The sequence below is a fragment of the Ctenopharyngodon idella genome, chromosome 3, assembly GCF_019924925.1.
Source record: "Ctenopharyngodon idella isolate HZGC_01 chromosome 3, HZGC01, whole genome shotgun sequence".
Taxonomy (NCBI): domain Eukaryota; kingdom Metazoa; phylum Chordata; class Actinopteri; order Cypriniformes; family Xenocyprididae; genus Ctenopharyngodon; species Ctenopharyngodon idella.
In genome coordinates this window covers 35940997-35959497 of record NC_067222.1, presented here as the reverse complement: position 1 = coordinate 35959497, position 18501 = coordinate 35940997, and the positions used below count along the sequence as shown (strand labels likewise).

At 36.7% G+C, this 18501-nt stretch overlaps 1 protein-coding gene across 6 annotated transcripts in view; it reads left to right on the top strand.

Moving 5' to 3' along the window:
• Positions 1 to 18501, top strand: part of sdk1a (sidekick cell adhesion molecule 1a) — a 331621-nt gene that overhangs the window by 242462 nt on the left and 70658 nt on the right. For all 6 annotated transcript variants that reach the window (XM_051886569.1, XM_051886567.1, XM_051886566.1 and 3 more), the window contains 3 exons: positions 3168 to 3315; positions 10008 to 10148; positions 13478 to 13659. In XM_051886569.1, the coding sequence (XP_051742529.1) occupies positions 3168 to 3315; positions 10008 to 10148; positions 13478 to 13659 (471 nt within the window). The remainder of the gene's footprint in view (positions 1 to 3167; positions 3316 to 10007; positions 10149 to 13477; positions 13660 to 18501) is intronic.

Below are 18501 nucleotides of genomic sequence, written 5' to 3'. Positions count from 1 at the left end.
AAGTTTAAAGTAAATCCCAACCAGTGATTGAGCCGAGTAGGCATTGTTAAAGAAACTACTGAGCTCAGTGCCTCATTCACATCCACCCATTATGCATCTGAATGTTCAGCCAGTCCAGAACGTGCGTAGCTGCTCTCTGTCTCCACAGCACGTGCTACATGTACGAGTTGATGTCAGTTAGTGTCACCCAGTGGTGTAAAAGGCTGCAGTATTACAGAACTGGGGAAAAACCCACCTAAGTAGATTGATCTTCTGGGGCTGGAAGAGGACAGTGAAGAATGTGCCGGAGTGGAGGTGAAGATTACTGGTGCAGGGTGTAATAGGGCTGGGAAGTCCCATTAGAAACACGTTTCAGAGAAAGTGAGAAAAATCTGCTCTCTCGTATACTACTTTTTTTTTTCTTCAAAGATCGTGAATTGAAATGCAATTGTTAATTTTCTTCCTCATTAATGGATTGGTACTTGTGTTTAGAATCATGAGATATTTACTCGTAAAAAGATTGTATTAATATCTTTTGATCTAAACCTCATCTCATCTCACATTTGGTTTGGAGTCTGGTGTATAATTTCTGAAGCTGCATGGCTGGTCATTAAGTGTCATTAAGTAATAATGGCAAGTCCAGACTCAAGCATATTATGTAATTATGAGTGGATGACTAATTTGTGTAAAAATATCTTGACAAGTATCATGTGATTATGCTTGATTATGCACATATGCAAATTGTGTAATTTTATATAAGCCACTATGTGGCTTTAGAAGACAGAAAACAAAGTTTAACTGTATAATTACTTTCATTAATAACATTTCCAGAAATGAATACGCTTAAAAGATCTTTAGTTAAAAGGGTCATTATCATGGAAAATGCATATGCAAACAAAACTTATATAAGCGTTTTTCATTTTATGTTCAGAGTGGTTAGCCAATCACGTCAGAGCTCATTTACATATAGACGTCTTTGGTTCAGTAGCAGAAAAGGCCTGTTTAATTCTAAGGGTCAGCAAAGGGGTGGAAATGGTCATTGAACAAATTATGACAGTTTTGGTGTTAGAAATATTTACATTATAGGCGGAAAAAAATAAAACATAAATATATAATACAACCCGAATTCTGGAAATGTTGGGACATTTTTTAAATTTGAATAAAATGAAAACTAAAAGACTTTCAAATCACATGAGCCAATATTTTATTCACAATAGAACATAGATAATATAACAAATGTTTAAACTGAGAAATTTTACAATTTTATGCAAAAAATGAGTTCATTTCAAATTTGATTCCTGCTACAGGTCTCAAAATAGTTGGGACGGGGGCACGTTTACCATGGTGTAGCATCTCCTCTTCTTTTCAAAACAGTTTGAAGACATCTGGGCATCGAGGTTATGAGTTTCTGGAGTTTTGGTGTTGGAATTTGGTCCCATTCTTGCCTGATATAGGTTTCCAGCTGCTGAAGAGTTCGTGGTCATCTTTGACATATTTTTCATTTAATGATGCGCCAAATGTTCTCTATAGGTGAAAGATCTGGACTGCAGCCAGGCCAATTCAGCACCCGGACTCTTCTACGACGAAGCCATGCTGTTGTAATAGCTGCAGTATGTGGTTTTGCATTGTCCTGCTGAAATACACAAGGCCTTCCCTGAAATAGACATCATCTGGAGGGGAGCATATGTTTCTCTGAAACCTTTATATACCTTTCAGCATTCATAGTGCCTTCCAAAACATGCAAGCTGCCCATACCGTATGCACTTATGCACCCCCATACCATCAGAGATGCTGGCTTTTGAACTGAACACTGATAACATGCTGGAAGGTCTCCCTCCTCTTTAGCCCGGAGGACACGGTGTCCGTGATTTCCAACAAGAATGTCAAATTTGGACTCGTCTGACCATAGAACACTTTTCCACTTTGAAACAGTCCATTTTAAATGAGTCTTGGCCCACAGGACACGACGCCGCTTCTGGACCATGTTCACATATGGCTTCCTTTTTGCATGATTTTTTTGCAAGAGCTTTAGTTGGCATCTGCAGATGGCACGGCGGATTGTGTTTACCGACAGCGGTTTCTGGAATTATTCCTGGGCCCATTTAGTAATGTCATTGACACAATCATGCCGATGAGTGATGCAGTGTCGTCTGAGGGCCTGAAGACCACGGGCATCCAATAAAGGTCTTCAGCCTTGCTCCTTACGCACAGAGATTTCTCCAGTTTCTCTGAATCTTTTGATGATATTATGCACTGTAGATGATGAGATTTGCAAAGCCTTTGCAATCTGACGTTGAGGAACATTGTTTTTAAAGTATCCCACAATCTTTTTTTACGCACTCTTTCACAGCTCTGCCCATCTTTACTTCTGAGAGACACTGCCTCTCTAAGACATCCCTTTTATAGCTAATCATGTTACAGACCTGATATTAATTAACTTAATTAGTTGCTAGATGTTCTCCCAGCTGAATCTTTTCAAAATGTCTTCCTTTTTCAGCCATTTGTTGCCCCCGTGCCAACTTTTTTGAGACCTGTAGCAGGCATCAAATTTGAAATGAGCTCATTTAGTGGAAAAAAAAGTGTAAAATTTCTCAGTTTAAACATTTGTTATGTTATCTATGTTCTATTGTGAATAAAATATTTGTGACATTTAAAAAATGTCCCTACATTTCCGGAATTCAGGTTGTATAATATAACAGTATTCATATTTGAGATCAGAAAGATTTTTTTAAGAAATTAATACTTTTAATATTCAAAAGTCACAGTAAAGATATTTATAATGTTACAAAAAGATTTCTTTATCAAATAAATGCTGTTCTTTTGAACTTTATTTTCATCAAAAAATCATGAAAAATATGCATCATGGTTTTCACAAAAATGTTATGCAGTACAACTGTTTTCAACATTGATAATACATTTTACATATATGCATTTTGAAATTCTGTATATGGAAATAGAAAACAGTTGTTTTAAATTATAATATTAGTTCACAATATTACTGTTCTTACTGTATTTATTTTATCAAATAAATGTAGCCCAGGTGAGCATGAGAGACTTCTTTCAAAAACATTTGAACAGTGGTGTATATTAATACAATAGTATTATAACCAATATAAAATATATAAATGATGTCCCTTGTAATGTTTGTTTAAATAGTTTGAAATGTTCTGCTCCTTTTTGTATACCAGATTCTCCCTGGAGAGTGTATTTGCCTGATGTGGACCACATCGTGACACGGGCCATGGTGAAGGGACTCACTCCCGCCCGCTCATACCAGTTCAGGGTCTGCGCAGTCAATCAGGTGGGCAAGGGACAGTACAGCACCGAAACAAACAGGTAGGAGGCCATGGTTGTCAACAGTTGTTTATTCGCATGTTGTCTGCTTATCATGGTTTTTTTTACACTCATGCTTGGTCAATAACAGGCTTATTATGTCTCATCACACTATGGTCTGCTGCCGCCTATCAGGACTGTCATTGTTTAAGTGTGTTTTCTGTCACTGATCCTCCACCCACAGTTCTCTGTAACTCCTGCTGTGGCTGAAATCACAGCACCGTAGGTTTTCTCTCTCAGGTCGTGAGTGGCAGGCCTCTGCTCTCACCTCTCACTCTAATCAGACCCCCTATCAGCTCGCTTTCTCAGGCCTGGAGCTGTGGGCGGCAGACGCTTCATGCTCTTTGAGTTTTATCTGCTCCAAATGTGGCAAAAAATGCCATTTCTGTTCCAGGTGAAAAGAATGTGGTGTCATCTCAACGTCTCACTTTAAATTTAATCACTTTTATTTAGCTGAGTATTGAGGATGGTTTTTAGAGATATATAGCTGCTTAAACCTCTTCCTTCATGTTGAATTAGCTGAAAGTTAGAGATAACAGGTGGGTGAGAGCAACAAAAAATTGAAAAGACTGTCAAGTTTCAATGGAACGATCAATGTAACTATGCATCTGCCTTTGCAGCGGAAAAAGATGTTACTTTTACGCTTGTGTGTATAATGAAAGCGTTCTAGTAAATGCAAAGAGCAACCGATTTTAAAGGAAACCGTGCAATCAGCGTGAGGCAGTGGGGTACATACAGTAGAGCGGTAATATCATCTCTCTGCAGACTTCACATCTATTCTCTCCCACCAATGAATTTCTGGCTTTTCTCAGCACCTGCTCTTCCAAAAAAGTGTTGTCGTGTTGTATCCCTCTCCAGGCAAAGTGAATATTGAAATTGAACTTTTTGACTTTTGAGCCCACTCTATAAATGTAATATTTGTTAGTTTGTCTTTGAAAAATATTCATGTCATCTAGGTTAATGTGGAGCACAATCTGACGAGGGAATGCATTAAACTTTAAAGACCTACTGCAGGTTCTTAACTCTTGTTTAACCTCAATTAATGCTTAACTGTATCAGACGTGCTCACGTTACACATTTAAGGGCTTTATTTGGAAAATTATATTCAAGTGCAGGCAGCTAAAAGCAATTCATACCTAACATTTTGTTATCATATCATCACGAGTAGGTTAGATCACAACTGCTCGTTGTTGTTGTGGTTGTTGTTTTTTTAGTTTTTGCATGAATGCCTGATTCATTTCTGTGTGCTATACTCTGCAAAAAAAAAAATCCTGTTAAATTTACAGTAAAAAAAAAAAAAAAAAAAAAAATGGCAGCTGTGATTTGAAACATTCAAACTTTTTCATTACAAAAAACTTGTTATACATTATATAGTTTTTTGCATGTTTATTTTACAGAAAATTACTACTTAAATCTAATGTAATTTTTCACTATACACAGGAACTTAGTGAACCAGTTAACATGTTTTTACTCTTACTTTCATTTTTAACATTTTAGAATCTATATTTTTCGAGGAGAGAATGTGATTTCGTGACTACATACATTACTTTCTATGTCAGTGTGGTGCATATTGATAAAGCGCAAAGCAGTAAAAAAAATTATACCAATTCCAATTATACTTTCAAATTTAAGCTCACTGCAAATGTGATGTTTGAAATGGAATGCTCATTGCTCACAGATGTTTCAATTACATACCTGTATTAACTGAGCTTTGGTTGTTTGTGCTTCACATCTCATTTGCATGCCTTTTTCCTCATTAAGTCATAAACCAAAAAAACAATTCCAGATACGATATAAGGTAAGATAGAAAACAAAATTGTAGAAATTGTGACTTATAGGGATATTGACTAAGTTCAAAGTTACACTTTTTACAGCAAAGCTGCTTCCTCAGGGACAGAGTTAAAACAGAAAATGGTTCTTGAAGGGCCCCATCAGTCTTCTCTTGCATGCATGTCTCCTTGCTGTGACAGACATCTGTCCGTTTGGGCTTATTAAGCAGTAAGAGTAGAGCTGACAAGCTCATAGAAGCACACAAGTGCAGCTCTCACATAATGAGCCATCACCTTCCCACACCAACGCTTATTTATCTGCCACTGTTTTATTGTCAAAATACATGATTATTTCATCCAATCACAACCCAGAATGCACCAAAACCTTTTTGTTGATACTGAGCTGGCTGTCTGAATACAGTCTAAACTCCTGATTTGTGTGATGTTGTAAACATTAAATGAGCATCAACATTAAATAGACATTTATGGGTCATTGACGAATAAGGTTTTTGAAAGTGTAAAAAAAAACATAATCGAGTTATAATTAATTTTGGAGTTTTATTAAGTGTTAACAATGAGATTATGTGGTTTTTATAATCAATTAACACTGCTTTTGTCATTTTTTACAAGATGGACAAAATTTGTCACCAAAAAAGTCATTTGGTTTAACCAAAATTTCTGTTTTACCGAATGACACTTTTGGTTATACCGAATGACGATATTTTCAAACAATGCAAACAGGCTTATATCTAGCTAGCAAAAGGACAATCAAACATTTTATATTTAAAATATTACAACATTTTCCATGATTTATAGCGGTTGTACTGAATGACCTGATGTTTCGGGACATGCGTATGAGCAAGTGAAAACATGAATTTTTCAAATAGTTTAGAGAGAGTTAGCTTTACTTCATGACCATGTGGTCCTTTGCAGGAACAGTTGCAAGAAAAAGTATGTGAACCACTTGCAGAATTTGTGAAAATGTTAATAATTTTAACAAAATAAGGAAGATAATACAAAATGCATGTTATTTTTTTAGTACTGTCCTGAGTAAGATATTAAACCACTGATTCTTAATACTGTGTGTGGTTACCTGGATGATCTACGACTGTTTTTTTTTTTTTTTTTTGTGATGGTTGTTCATGAGTCCCTTGTTTGTCCTGAGCAGTTAAACTGAGCTCTGTTCTTCAGAAAAAATCTCCAGGTCCTGCAGATTCTTCAGTTTTCCAGCATTTTTTGCATATTTGAACCCTTTCCAGCAGTGACTGAATGATTTTAAGATCCATCTTTTCACACTGAGGACAACTGAGGGACTCAAACACAACTATTAAAAAAGGTTCAAACATTCACTGATGCTCCAGAAAAAAACATGATGCATTAATAGATGGGAAAATTCCAAATGAAAACATTTGGAATTTGAAGATCAAGGAAAATTGTATTTAATTTGTCGGGAAACATACAGGTATTTTCTGTTGCTTCCGAAGGGCAGTACTAAATGAAAAAAAATGATATTCAAGCGAAATAAGAAAAATTTGGACCTCTTCATCCTGTTCAAGTTTTCACCACCCCGACTCTCAATGCATCATGTTTCCTTCTGAAGCATCAGTGAATGTTTTAACCTTTTTTATTAGTTGAGTTTGAGTCCCTTAGTTGTCCTCCATGTGAAAAGATGGATCTCAAAATCATTCAGTCACTGTTGTAAAGGGTTCAAATATGCAAAAGATGCTGGAAAACTGAAGAATCTGCAGGACCTGGAGATTTTTTCTGAAGAACAGAGCTCAGTTTAACTGCTCGGGACAAACAAGGGACTCATGAACAACCATCACAAAACAAAAAAACAGTCGTAGATCATCCAGGTAACCACACACAGTATGAAGAATCAATGGTTCACAAACTTTTGAACTGGGTCATTTTAATAAATTCAGCTATTTTTTTGTCTTATGGATTATATGTAAACATCTTTTATGTAAAATATCTTACTCAGGACAGTACTAAATAAAAAATAACATGCATTTTGTATGATCTCTCTTATTTTGTTAAAATTTTGCACATTTTCACAGATTCTGCAAGGGGTTCACATACTTTTTCTTGCAACTGTATTTGAATGATGTCACATCCTGTCACATGATATTGACCGCATGACTTTATCCAAAATGGTCCCTTTATATTGGTTACTCTGAATGACATCAGTGAAATTCATATGATCAATGATATTTTAATCAGAAATGAAATGGCTGTATTGGCCTTTGGATGGTTAAATCGAATAAATTTTTGACACTTCAAAACCTCTAAAATACCTTTATGTGTAGCAAAATATAATTAAAACCTTTTGGATTCAATAAAAGAGATCTAGTTGTACTACCTTACATACTTTGGATGTCATATCTTTGTTTTTTATTATTATTAAGGCCTTTGGACAAAAAAATGACGCGTCACGTCATTGACCCTTATACATTTAAAAATTAAATAATAATAAAAAAATTACACCAGATTTGGTAACAGGGTTGCAAATGAAACTTAAATTAAGGGTGTACTCACACTAGGCACGGTTGCCTTGAACTGAGTCCGAGCGCGATTGTCCCCCCTTCCCACTCCCCTGATGGCCTGCACTCACATTGCACTTAATGTTCCAGGCCGGAGCACGCTTACGTTGCTTACATGCAACTTTTTGAATGGAAGAAAACACTTTCGCTAAGATACTGCCTAATAGACTTATCATTTATGCCGTGCAGCGATTTTCTCTTGCCATCATAACGATGACAGTAGTGCACACAAAAGTAGTATCTGTTCCGTGCTCGGGCGCGGTTAACGCTCACATTGCATGCGAACCGCGCTCAAGCCCAACCCAATTCTCTGGCTCACCTCTTCCAAGCGGGCCAGGGCTGGCTAAACGAACTGCGCCCTGGCACGGAATGGAGCGATCACACTTGTCAAACGAACCGGGCTTTGGAGGTCAAGCGTGCTTGGGCGCGGTTCAGAGTGCCTAGTGTGAGTACACCCTAAGTCACTCAGTAGGGGCTAGTTAGTTTAGGACCAAATGCTGGTTTGTGGTTTTTGATAAACATATATATTTCCCAGAAATCAAATTATGAGTTTGTTGTCCGATTGTAGAATATCATCACGAAATGTCAAGACCTCTGAAGTGGGGCAGGCCAAAATGACCCTTTCTAAGGGAGATGGTGGAAGGCAAAGACAATTGATGGGTTTAAATCTAGCAATGTTTCATGCTGGGTTAATTTTATGTTAAATAATGACTTGTCCAGTTTATCTATTCAGAACACATGGAGAGAAAAAAAACAACAACAAAAACAATGCCTCTAATGCTTTAAAAAAGGTCATATGACACTAAAGTGTACTGTATTTGTAGAAAGTGTCAGACACTTTCCTTGGGTTGTTTGTGTTCAGGGGCAGATGTTTAATAGCTGGTGGCACAGTGCAAGTGTGTAAAGCAAATGTGTAAATACTGCATGGCTGTGGCTCTCTTTCAGCAAGGAGCGAGCAGTCTTTCCTTACGGCCATCATTAGGCAGATTTACAGAGCACTGTCTGAGAAAAGCTCCATGATATTGGTTATAGAGGGCATTAATTATGAAATAGACTTCTGGGAAGAAATAACAAAGTGTGGTCAGAGGTTTAAGAAGACTCTGACAATAAATCTGAAAGGACCCAATGATCCTATTAAACTTTAATGCAGATTTAACTGTCCATTAGCATGAAACGCAAAGGGCAGGATGAATCTATGGGTATTATTAAGCATTCAACACTGATTCATTTTTAAACTTTGTTAATTAAGAAAATGCACATTCTGTAGGTGGAATGAACCGAGCATTGCTCACAAAAATATCATTTATGTGTGATAGCAAACTAGCCTGTAGAGACCAGCCATTATGACATATTTGACATTACCAGTATTCACAGAGCCCGCAAAATCATTAGCATTTTCCACAATAAAAGTGTTTACTACTTCATTAAGAATCTGTTGTAGTAAGATCTAGTAAGGAGGTACCAATTTAAACAAATATTGTGATACATTCTCCCATTTTGCAAATAGCAGCCACTAGCATGAATACAAGGACTCTAGTTGAGTAAAATAATATATAATGTTGATATGAATGCATGTTTTATTTCAATACATCGACATCAACAGGACTTTCAACATAATTGTTCTTCTCTGTTTGCGAAGAGAAATGTGTTGAGGTCCGTTCACACTTTGATGTTTTCCCAGAGCCTCTGCATTTTTAAAATCTCACAGTCTCAGTCAACAAATGTGAATTGAGACCCTTTAATAAACTAAAATATAAGCTCCAAAAAATGTTCTCTCCTTTTAGGATTCAACAGAAATAGCGCTGTTTAGTGTGTTCCTTCCTTGAAAAGAGTACAGGTATTTACCACTGAGTTAAAAAGCACTCACACTGGGGACAAATCCTCCAGCAGACATGCACAGCGCTACTGTGGCCTGCTACACAACAAACCATGAGATGCTCTTATCTTTAAAAATGTTTGGTCTATTTGTAATTCAAAAGCCTGAAATTTCAATGAAGCGCTTAGCTTGAAGATGCTGAGCCAACGAATGGAATCTTGTACGGCTGTGAATGCACCCAAACCAGTTGCCACGTAAGCAGCGACCTCCAAATCAAGGTGCTTAGAGCACAGAGAGACTTTTCCATGAAAACGCATGAGAGCTTTATATGGAGTGGGCGGATGTGATACAGTGCATTAGGTTAGGAAATGGACTTCCGACTAGAGGGTTACACTTACATGGTTCACACTGTTGCGCCCTAGAGCGAGTCGACTAACCCGATTCGCACGAGAGAAAATAGAGCAATGAGAATCAGTCATGTAAGAACACTTTGGAGCGCCGTTAAGTGTGTACCTGTAGAGCATGCCGGTTTGTGGTGCTAGCAACACTCTTGCGCTTTTTTCCCAGATTGATGCTGAGAGAGGAACCGCCCAGCGCTCCGCCCAAAAACATCGTAGCCAGTGGCAGAACCAACCAGTCCATTATGGTGCAGTGGCAGCCGCCCCCAGAGCCTCAGCTCAATGGAGTCTTAAGAGGCTACGTCCTCAGGTGAGACGTGCACAAACCATTTCACAAACAGAACTTGCCTGATGAAATGTGCTGAAATATGACTCCTGGTACTTCCACAATACTATGGCTTCTGTCCAAGATTTTCTATTGAGTCATTTTTTTCTAGTGAATGGTAAAAAAAAAGTACATTTATTATGGTATTTATTAATCTGCGTTAACATTAGTTAATAAAAATAATTTCATGTTAGCTCAGGTCCATTAAATAATATTAACAGATAAAACTTTTGATTTTAATAATCTATTAGTGAATATTAAAATGAACTAGGGCTGTCAAGCGATTAAAATGTTTAATCTAATTAATTACATGATGTCGCGAATTAATCTAATTAATCGCACATCAAATTTGGCTGAGAAATACCCACAAACGATCATTTGAAGTCATTTTTGTGTAATGCAATGATGCAGCACTAGACTGAATACTATAAACATTACAATAGTAGTGATAAAAAATAAATAAATATTTTATTTGATTTAACAGAATTTATTACACAAACTTTTGGACCTTAAGGTTGAATAAATGACAACTGAATTTTCATTGTTTGGGTGAACTATATCTTTATTTTTTATTAATATGGAAATATAATATTTTTTTAAATGAAATGATACTCTAAATAAAAAAGCTAAAAATGCAGTTAGGTGGCGGTTAATGTCTAATTCATTCCATTCGTTCAAACAGCTGATTAATCTGTGTCTAAAATAACACAATATTAACTTCTTAAAATTTAGATCGCTGATCTACACATATACAAAGTTCTGTCATGAAACTCTAGATGCGCAGGCTAATAGGTCCTTAACTCAACTGCTCGTAAACACATCATTATCTATAGGACACAGATGATTGGTTCCTGTTGCATCAGTAGCCAATGAACTCACATGCTCAATCTTCAAATACATGAGTAACATTTGCCTTACCAGTGCAGCGCGCTTTCAGAAACCCTCCACCTTCCCCAGCTCCACCTGTATAGATCTGCTAGGGGTAATTCATGTACGCTATATTGTACAGCAGCAGCATGTCTTACTTGCTCACAGCAGCGTGTCGTATATGTATTGGCAGTAGCAAGTCCCATACTTACTCTGCAGCAGCAGCAGCAATAATCAACAGCAGCAGCAGCAGCAGCAGCAATAAAAGCAGCAGCAGCGTAGCAGATGTATTCCACCAAGACCAAACATATCAACATTGTCATACCCATTACCATGCCAAACACTCCAAGAGTTGTCATGATAGAAATGCATTTTAAGACGTTTGAAGGCCAAAAAATTGAACAATAATAGCTTTAAAATCTCTCCTTGTCATCTCCATCATCACTTTCTCTTTCTTTTTACCCCTCAGTCTCTTTATCTTTGTCTCTTCCCCTCTTAAAGCTGAGCTTTGACCGATAGTCTTTTGACCGAAATCAGACTGAAGTTTATTAGTTTGCGTCCCTGATTATTTTTGTTTAACATTTTAACAGTTATCAAGAAATGGGTAGTTTAGCTACTTACATCTCAGCAGCTTCCGTGAACATAAAGCCCGCCTAGTTTGATTTGACTGGTCATCTCAAATATTTTAACATTGACAGACCGCTGACGGCTCAGATGAGAAGGTCAGTTATCTTGGTGCTGTGCAATATCCTTGCGTCACTAGACTGAATACTATATTAGACAATTATTTAACAACCTTCATCATCAACTGTATGAAATGTCAGATGACCTGTGTAGGTTTGGGGGCGGGGAAAGTGCGTTAAATGCGTTAAAAATTTTAATGCTTTATTTTTTTCCCTGTAATTAATTAATCTAATTAACGCATTAAATCGACAGCCCTAAAATTAACTTTAACGAAGATTAATAAATTCTTTAGTATTTTTTACTGTTAGTTCATGTTACTAGTGTAGTTAACTAATGTTAGCAAAATGGAACATTAATTCTTAATAGTTACCCATTATTTTTCAAATTCCGTTTTGTGCTGCTGATGGCACAAAAATCCACACATTTAAATACACATTTATTAATTTAGCATACACTTTTGATTAAAAAGTGAAGCTTATTTTGCGACCAACAATGTCAGGTTTTGATTGCATTTGTCATCCCATCTAGATAATGGAGTTGACCTTAGTGCTGTCACTTTGACTAATGTTTTAGCCCAGCACATTTATAAGCAAACTGATTTAAAAGGAGTGTTTGACATGTCTGTGTGAAAGTAAATCTAGTCAGGCTGTAGTAAGGTTTTTGGCAAACACTAGTGTGCACACTAGTGATCAGAACAACAGGTAACACTTTAGTTTAGGGTCCAATTCTCACTATTAGCTATTTGCTTATTACTAGCATATCGGCTGTTTATTAGTACTTATAAAACACATATTAATGCCTTATTCTGCATGACTATATTCTATATCCATTAATAATACCCAATACCTAAACTTAACAACTACCTTAATAACTATTAATAAGCAGTAAATTAGTTTAGTGAGGCAAAAGGCGTAGTTAATAATGAATATCTTCCCCAAAAACCTTTATCTGAACAATGCTATTTTGGTGCAATTTGAAAGATTATACATTTTTAAAAAAATAAAATATTATTTATTTAAAAAAAAAAAAAAACTGTTATGAATGTGTTTTTGGGTACTCATTGTTAAGGCTGTGACACACCAAGCCTGACATCAGCCAATGACGGGCCATTGTCGAGCGCCTGATTTAAGTTTCTCAAACCAATTGTTTCTTTATTTTGAATTGAACATGACTGAAAGTAATGACTTGCGTTTCAGTAAGTGAATCCGATTTTTATTCATTATTCTCTCTGATTCAATGAGTTAATTTAATGAAGGACTCGTCAGACTGATTTAAGCCAATTACACGTGAGCTTGTGAGTCTTTTTGACCAATTTATTAGGAGTTGACTTGTATTAGATTGTGAGTCAGACTACATTGGTTGCATTATATGTTTATATTTAGCAAGCAAAGACAACACAAAAGAAAGACATAAAGTCTTTGCATTATTCAGGGTATCCAATCTAAAGTGTTATTTATTATGCACCCAACAGAGAAGATCATCCAAATGAGTGACACTCATTTCCCTTATGTAGCAAGAGCTTGGATGCATTTCATTAGCAGTGTTTGACCAATCTCATCCTCCTCAACGGATGTGTTGTGAATATTTATGCTGTTTTTAATAGCATTCCCCCACCGGTGGTGTATTTAACACAAGTTCTACCCTGGAAGAGAGCTAGTGTATGCCTAATAATTACATAGCCTGTGGGATGACTTCTAATGGAGCGGTGACCTGGAAGAAAATCGTTGTCGCTCACTGTTTGGCCATCGATTGCCCTGATGCAGGTACCGGCTTGCGGGGCTCCCTGGAGAGTACCAGCAGAAGAACATCACCAGCCCTGAGATCAACTACTGTCTGATCACAGAGCTCATCATCTGGACCCAGTATGAGATTCAGGTGGCTGCATATACCGGGGCAGGCCTGGGCGTCTTCAGTCAGCCTGTCACTGAGTACACGCTGCAGGGAGGTGAGACCTTGTTCCTCTGTCACACTCTCAGTGTTTTTCGTTGCCTAACAGTTGCTACTTCTATCAGCCTCCGTGTTTTCATCTGTTGCTTTTCATCAGCGGAGGCAGGAAGCATGCTGGTTTGAACCGGTTGATGCAGTATTTGTTTACATGCCACGCCGAGGTCAACTTAGCCTCCATGTAGACGCCACATTTATTTTAGAGCCCTCTTCTCAGACAGCTAACTTCCATGCGAATCCTCTTCAAAACAATTATGTCAATTATCTACGAGGGCGCTTTTCTCTTCAGATGAGAAGGATCCATCTCAGGAAATTCAGGGTCTTCTCATTTGGACATTTGGATGATTATCTGGGGAGCGGCAAATGTATCGACTCTGCTTTGAGAGGCTTCATCTGTCTAATTATTTTAAATAGACGTTTTATAAACAGAGTCTGTCAAGCAGTTGAATGGTATTGACGCAGCTCCGCCGAACCCACTCACAATTAGCAACCTTGACGACATCACTGATCCTAAGTAAGAGACCGTGCTATATGAACTTCCTGCAGTTGTTTGGATGAATACAAAAAAAAAGGCCGTCAATTTAAACATGGTCATTTTGAAGAGTTAAATATTAGCATAAATGTATCACATTTAATCATGTCTCCTAAGCTGTGCGCTACTATAGGTAACACATGACATTAACAAGATAGCACAGATGCGTGTGAACAGCCCCTAAATCTACCTTAGATTAACTCAACTATAAAATGCATTGCTATAGGCCAAAAATAAGCTTATACAGTATTTAAAGGTATACTATGTATGTTCAAAATGTACAAAATTGATATAATGAGCGAGTACATCATGAATCCATCTTTCAAACCGTGTTTTTGTCTGATCCTGAATCACTACTATATGCCTATAATAAGTGTTTAAACTGTATTCTGACTATTTTAGACCGAGCGTGACGCCAACCGCAGCCCATTACCTGCGTGACTCGTACGTTTATATACATAAATGGAGAGAAGTAGCTCCGGCTACAGTGTTCTTCTGCAAGACGCATGCAGTTTTGTTTATTAACCTCTAGAACACCAAAAGTTACATAGTGTACCTTTAATGAAGTGGAAATATAGCAAATAAAATATGGATTTCTAAAACCACTTTTTGTAATGTACACTACTGTTTAAAAGCTTGTGGATGGTAAGAAATTAATACTTTTATTAAGCAAGAACACCATTAAAGAGACCGAAAGAGACCGTAAGGACATTTATATTGTTGCAAATATTTGTATTTCAATCAAATAAGTGCTGTTCTTTTGAACTTTCCATTCATCAAAAAATCCAGAAGAAAATGTCACAGTTTGCACAAAAATATTAAGCAGCACAACTTTTTTAAATATTGATAATAATAAGAAATGTTTCTTAAGCAGCAAATCAGCATTTTAGAATGGTTTCTGAAGGATCATGTGACACTGAAGACTGGAGTAATGGAATAAATTACATTTTAAAATATATTCAAATAGAAAATAGTTATTTAAAATTGTAATAATATTTCATTTTCATTTATTATTGTTCAAATAAGTGCAGTCTTGGTGAGCATGAGACATTTTTAAAACTTTAAATTACCTTCATCTGGGGTCTTTTCTTGGCAAATGTTGGTATATGAACTTAACTTTTTGATCAATTTAATTACTTATTAAAATCGATTGACAGCTTTTTCAACAACACCAGGTCTACAGTGTACGTGCTTTTTACCCAGTGAGGAATTTGAGGTGGGGAAAAGTGCCTCTGAAGAGCAGAGACGCCGCTGCATAATGAATGTGTTTACACCGCTTTAAGAGAGGACTATAATTGGCAGGCTTTTGAAAGATAGTCTTTTGATTCAAAATAAGTCAAAGCTTGTCAGGCAACCTGAAAAGATCAGCCGCAAAAGAAGAAAAAAAACATCTCTCTCACCAGGCTTTCATGAATATGCTTTTTGTATGAATTTTGGTACCAGGGGTTTTATGAATGTATACAACCAATTCCACAAAAATTTTTTTTGAAATTCTAAAATTCTGTTTCATGTGAATTGTACAAGTACACACTTTTCAATTGTATTATATACACCAACAAAGGTGTCTGTACAGCAGCATATAAAAAAGGCAAACAATCAGGCATCTGGACTCTGCTGTGATATTGTTTTGTTGTGTTTTGGCTTATATAAGACCTGGCCTTTCATTCGACTGCCTGCTCTCTCGATTCAGCCTTTTAGAAGGATACTGGATGTATAATAGAATGTGAATGTCTTTTTTCTTTCATTTATTGTGTCCATGCTACAGCGTCCTCCTTCAGAAAAGGTCAGAAATGTCTCAGGCACATCTCAGGTGCACCGTGAAGATTGTAAACTGAGCCACTTAATTTAACTGATGAATTTTAATAATGTTGTGATTCATTTAATGGCCACTTTATTAGTTGATGGTCAAATATTGTTGCTGCATTTTGCATTATAAAACTCAACAAAAACAGCACAATCCAAAGTGGCTGTTTCCAGTTTTCTGATTAAATCATTACATAAACAAATTTCTTTGGGCTTTAGTCTTACATTTATGCATTAGCCTTAACATTTTAACATCTGTTGTCACTTTCACTATCGTTTCTGTTCAAAGCAAGTGTCATTTGAGACTTAATATGTCAGTGCATATTTTATGTGCAAATAACCAGTGCACAATTTGCATTGTGTTTTCTGCAGTTAATTAAGGTCTTCACATATGAAAGTTTTCCCTATTGGAATTAAAAATTGAAATTCATTGTAATTTTTGCAGTTCACAGTTCACGCTGTCATTCGAAAATAAATGTGCGTGTGTCACATTTGGAGGGAAAATCAGATTTGGGTGCATTCAAATGCAGTGTGAACAAGGCTTGTCAGACGTGTTTAGATGGTGCCTTTGGCTGTATGTCTTGTGTATTCAGCAGGGCACACTTGACTCAGAGTGCTGTTTGACTCAGAGAGGGTCGATCAGTATGTAGGTGGACAGATAATTTATTATACCATGCCCAAAACGTCCCTTTTTGGGTGGAAGCAAAAACACACTGTTTTCGTGTGTGTGTCTTTAAATGCATATGAGCTGCTTCTCCCCACCCCCTTTCCAGAAGAGGGCTGTGCCTTTACAGCTCATGCCTCGGATACTCCGGCAACAACAAAACAGGAGAAACAGTATGGATTCCATTGCGCCATTTTTCCATTATTTTCTATCTTCAAAACACAAATTAAGATATTTTTGATAAAATCCGAGGGCTCAATGAGGCCTCCATTGACAGCAAGTTAATTAACACTTTCAGATGCCCAGAAAGCTACTAAAGACATATTTAACACAGTTCATGTGACTACAGTGGTTCAACCTTAATGTTAGGAAGCGACGAGAATACTTTTTGTGTGCCAAAAAAAATGATTATTCAACGATATCTAGTGATGGGCGATTTCAAAACACTGCTTCATGAAGCTTTGAAACTTTACGAATCTTTTGTTTCAAATCAGTGGTTTGGAGCGTGTATCAAACTGCTAAAGTCACGTGATTTCAGTCAACGAGGCTTTGTTACGTCTTAAGTGTTTTGAAATTTCAATGGTTCACCACTGGGGGACGTGACTTTGGCAGTTTGACACACTTTTTTTGTTTGATACATGATTTCATCGAAGATCTTAATTTGTGTTCTGAAGATGAACGAAGGTCTTACGGGTGTGGAACGACATGAGGGTGAGTAATTAATGACAGAAATTTCATTTTTGGGTGAACTAACCCTATAAGGCTTGTTGAAACTTTCATCACGTCAGTCTCATGAGCCACTGGACCAGAGACATTATGGTTTTGTCCCTTGTTAAAAGCAGAGCAGGACTTGCAGGAATTACTTTTTGTAGCCCTCTTTTCAGAAGCTTCATTAGAAATCTTTCTACAAGACCAAAGAGAGATTAAGCCACTCTAATTTTTTTACATGCCGAAACACTTGAAAATGATTTCTATATAAGTCTTCTTCTGTTTGAATGACCTTATTTTATAATTCTCATAATTGCAATTCTGTCATACTTTATATATTGACTTTATTCTGAAATGTGAGAAATAGTAATAATCAAGAATGAGTAGGTCTGTCCAAACCTTTGAATAGCAGTGTACCTGATATAATGAGTCACACTAGGATGTTTTTCACCTTATTTTGCAACAAGGAAGTAAGCTGCTTTCTGTGAATGTGTGAGGCTTGGCTTTCCGATTCATTAGCCACTATAGGTAAATAACTAGAAGAAAAACAAAGTGCAGTAAGTGGTAAAGCAATTTATGCTACAAACCAGTGTTTATGATTACGATAATAAATTAAAATAACATGATAACAAATACCAGTTTTGTTTAACATCATGTTTAGGTATGTGTAAATGTCACTACAATAACAGATTGTGTGCTATGGCAGATGTTTACCTGTAAAGATATTCTCTTCTCAGTGAGGTTCTTCACCTGATCTTACTTTGTAGATGTAAGAGGACACAAATAATCAAATGAAATCACCTGGGAATCTAAAAGGTCAGCCAAACTTGTAAAATAGTACTTTTCCCGTATCGCGTGGTTAAACATGTGAACACATTTTTTTTTTTTTTTAATTCAACTAAATGCTTTACATTAAAATTAAAAAAAAAACTTTAAGCCATTATCTTCACAGACCTTTTTGAATCCAGTGTTCAGTTTCTCATCTGAAGCATTCATTGCTGAAGTCCTGTAACTTTTAAACACTGCTTTTGTTTCCTGGTGAACCGTTAAAGATCGCAGCACACTAAGCTCCCAGAAAACGTGTAGAAGTCAGCCAATCAGATTTAGACTTTTTTCTTCTTGAAAGTGTCTGAGAC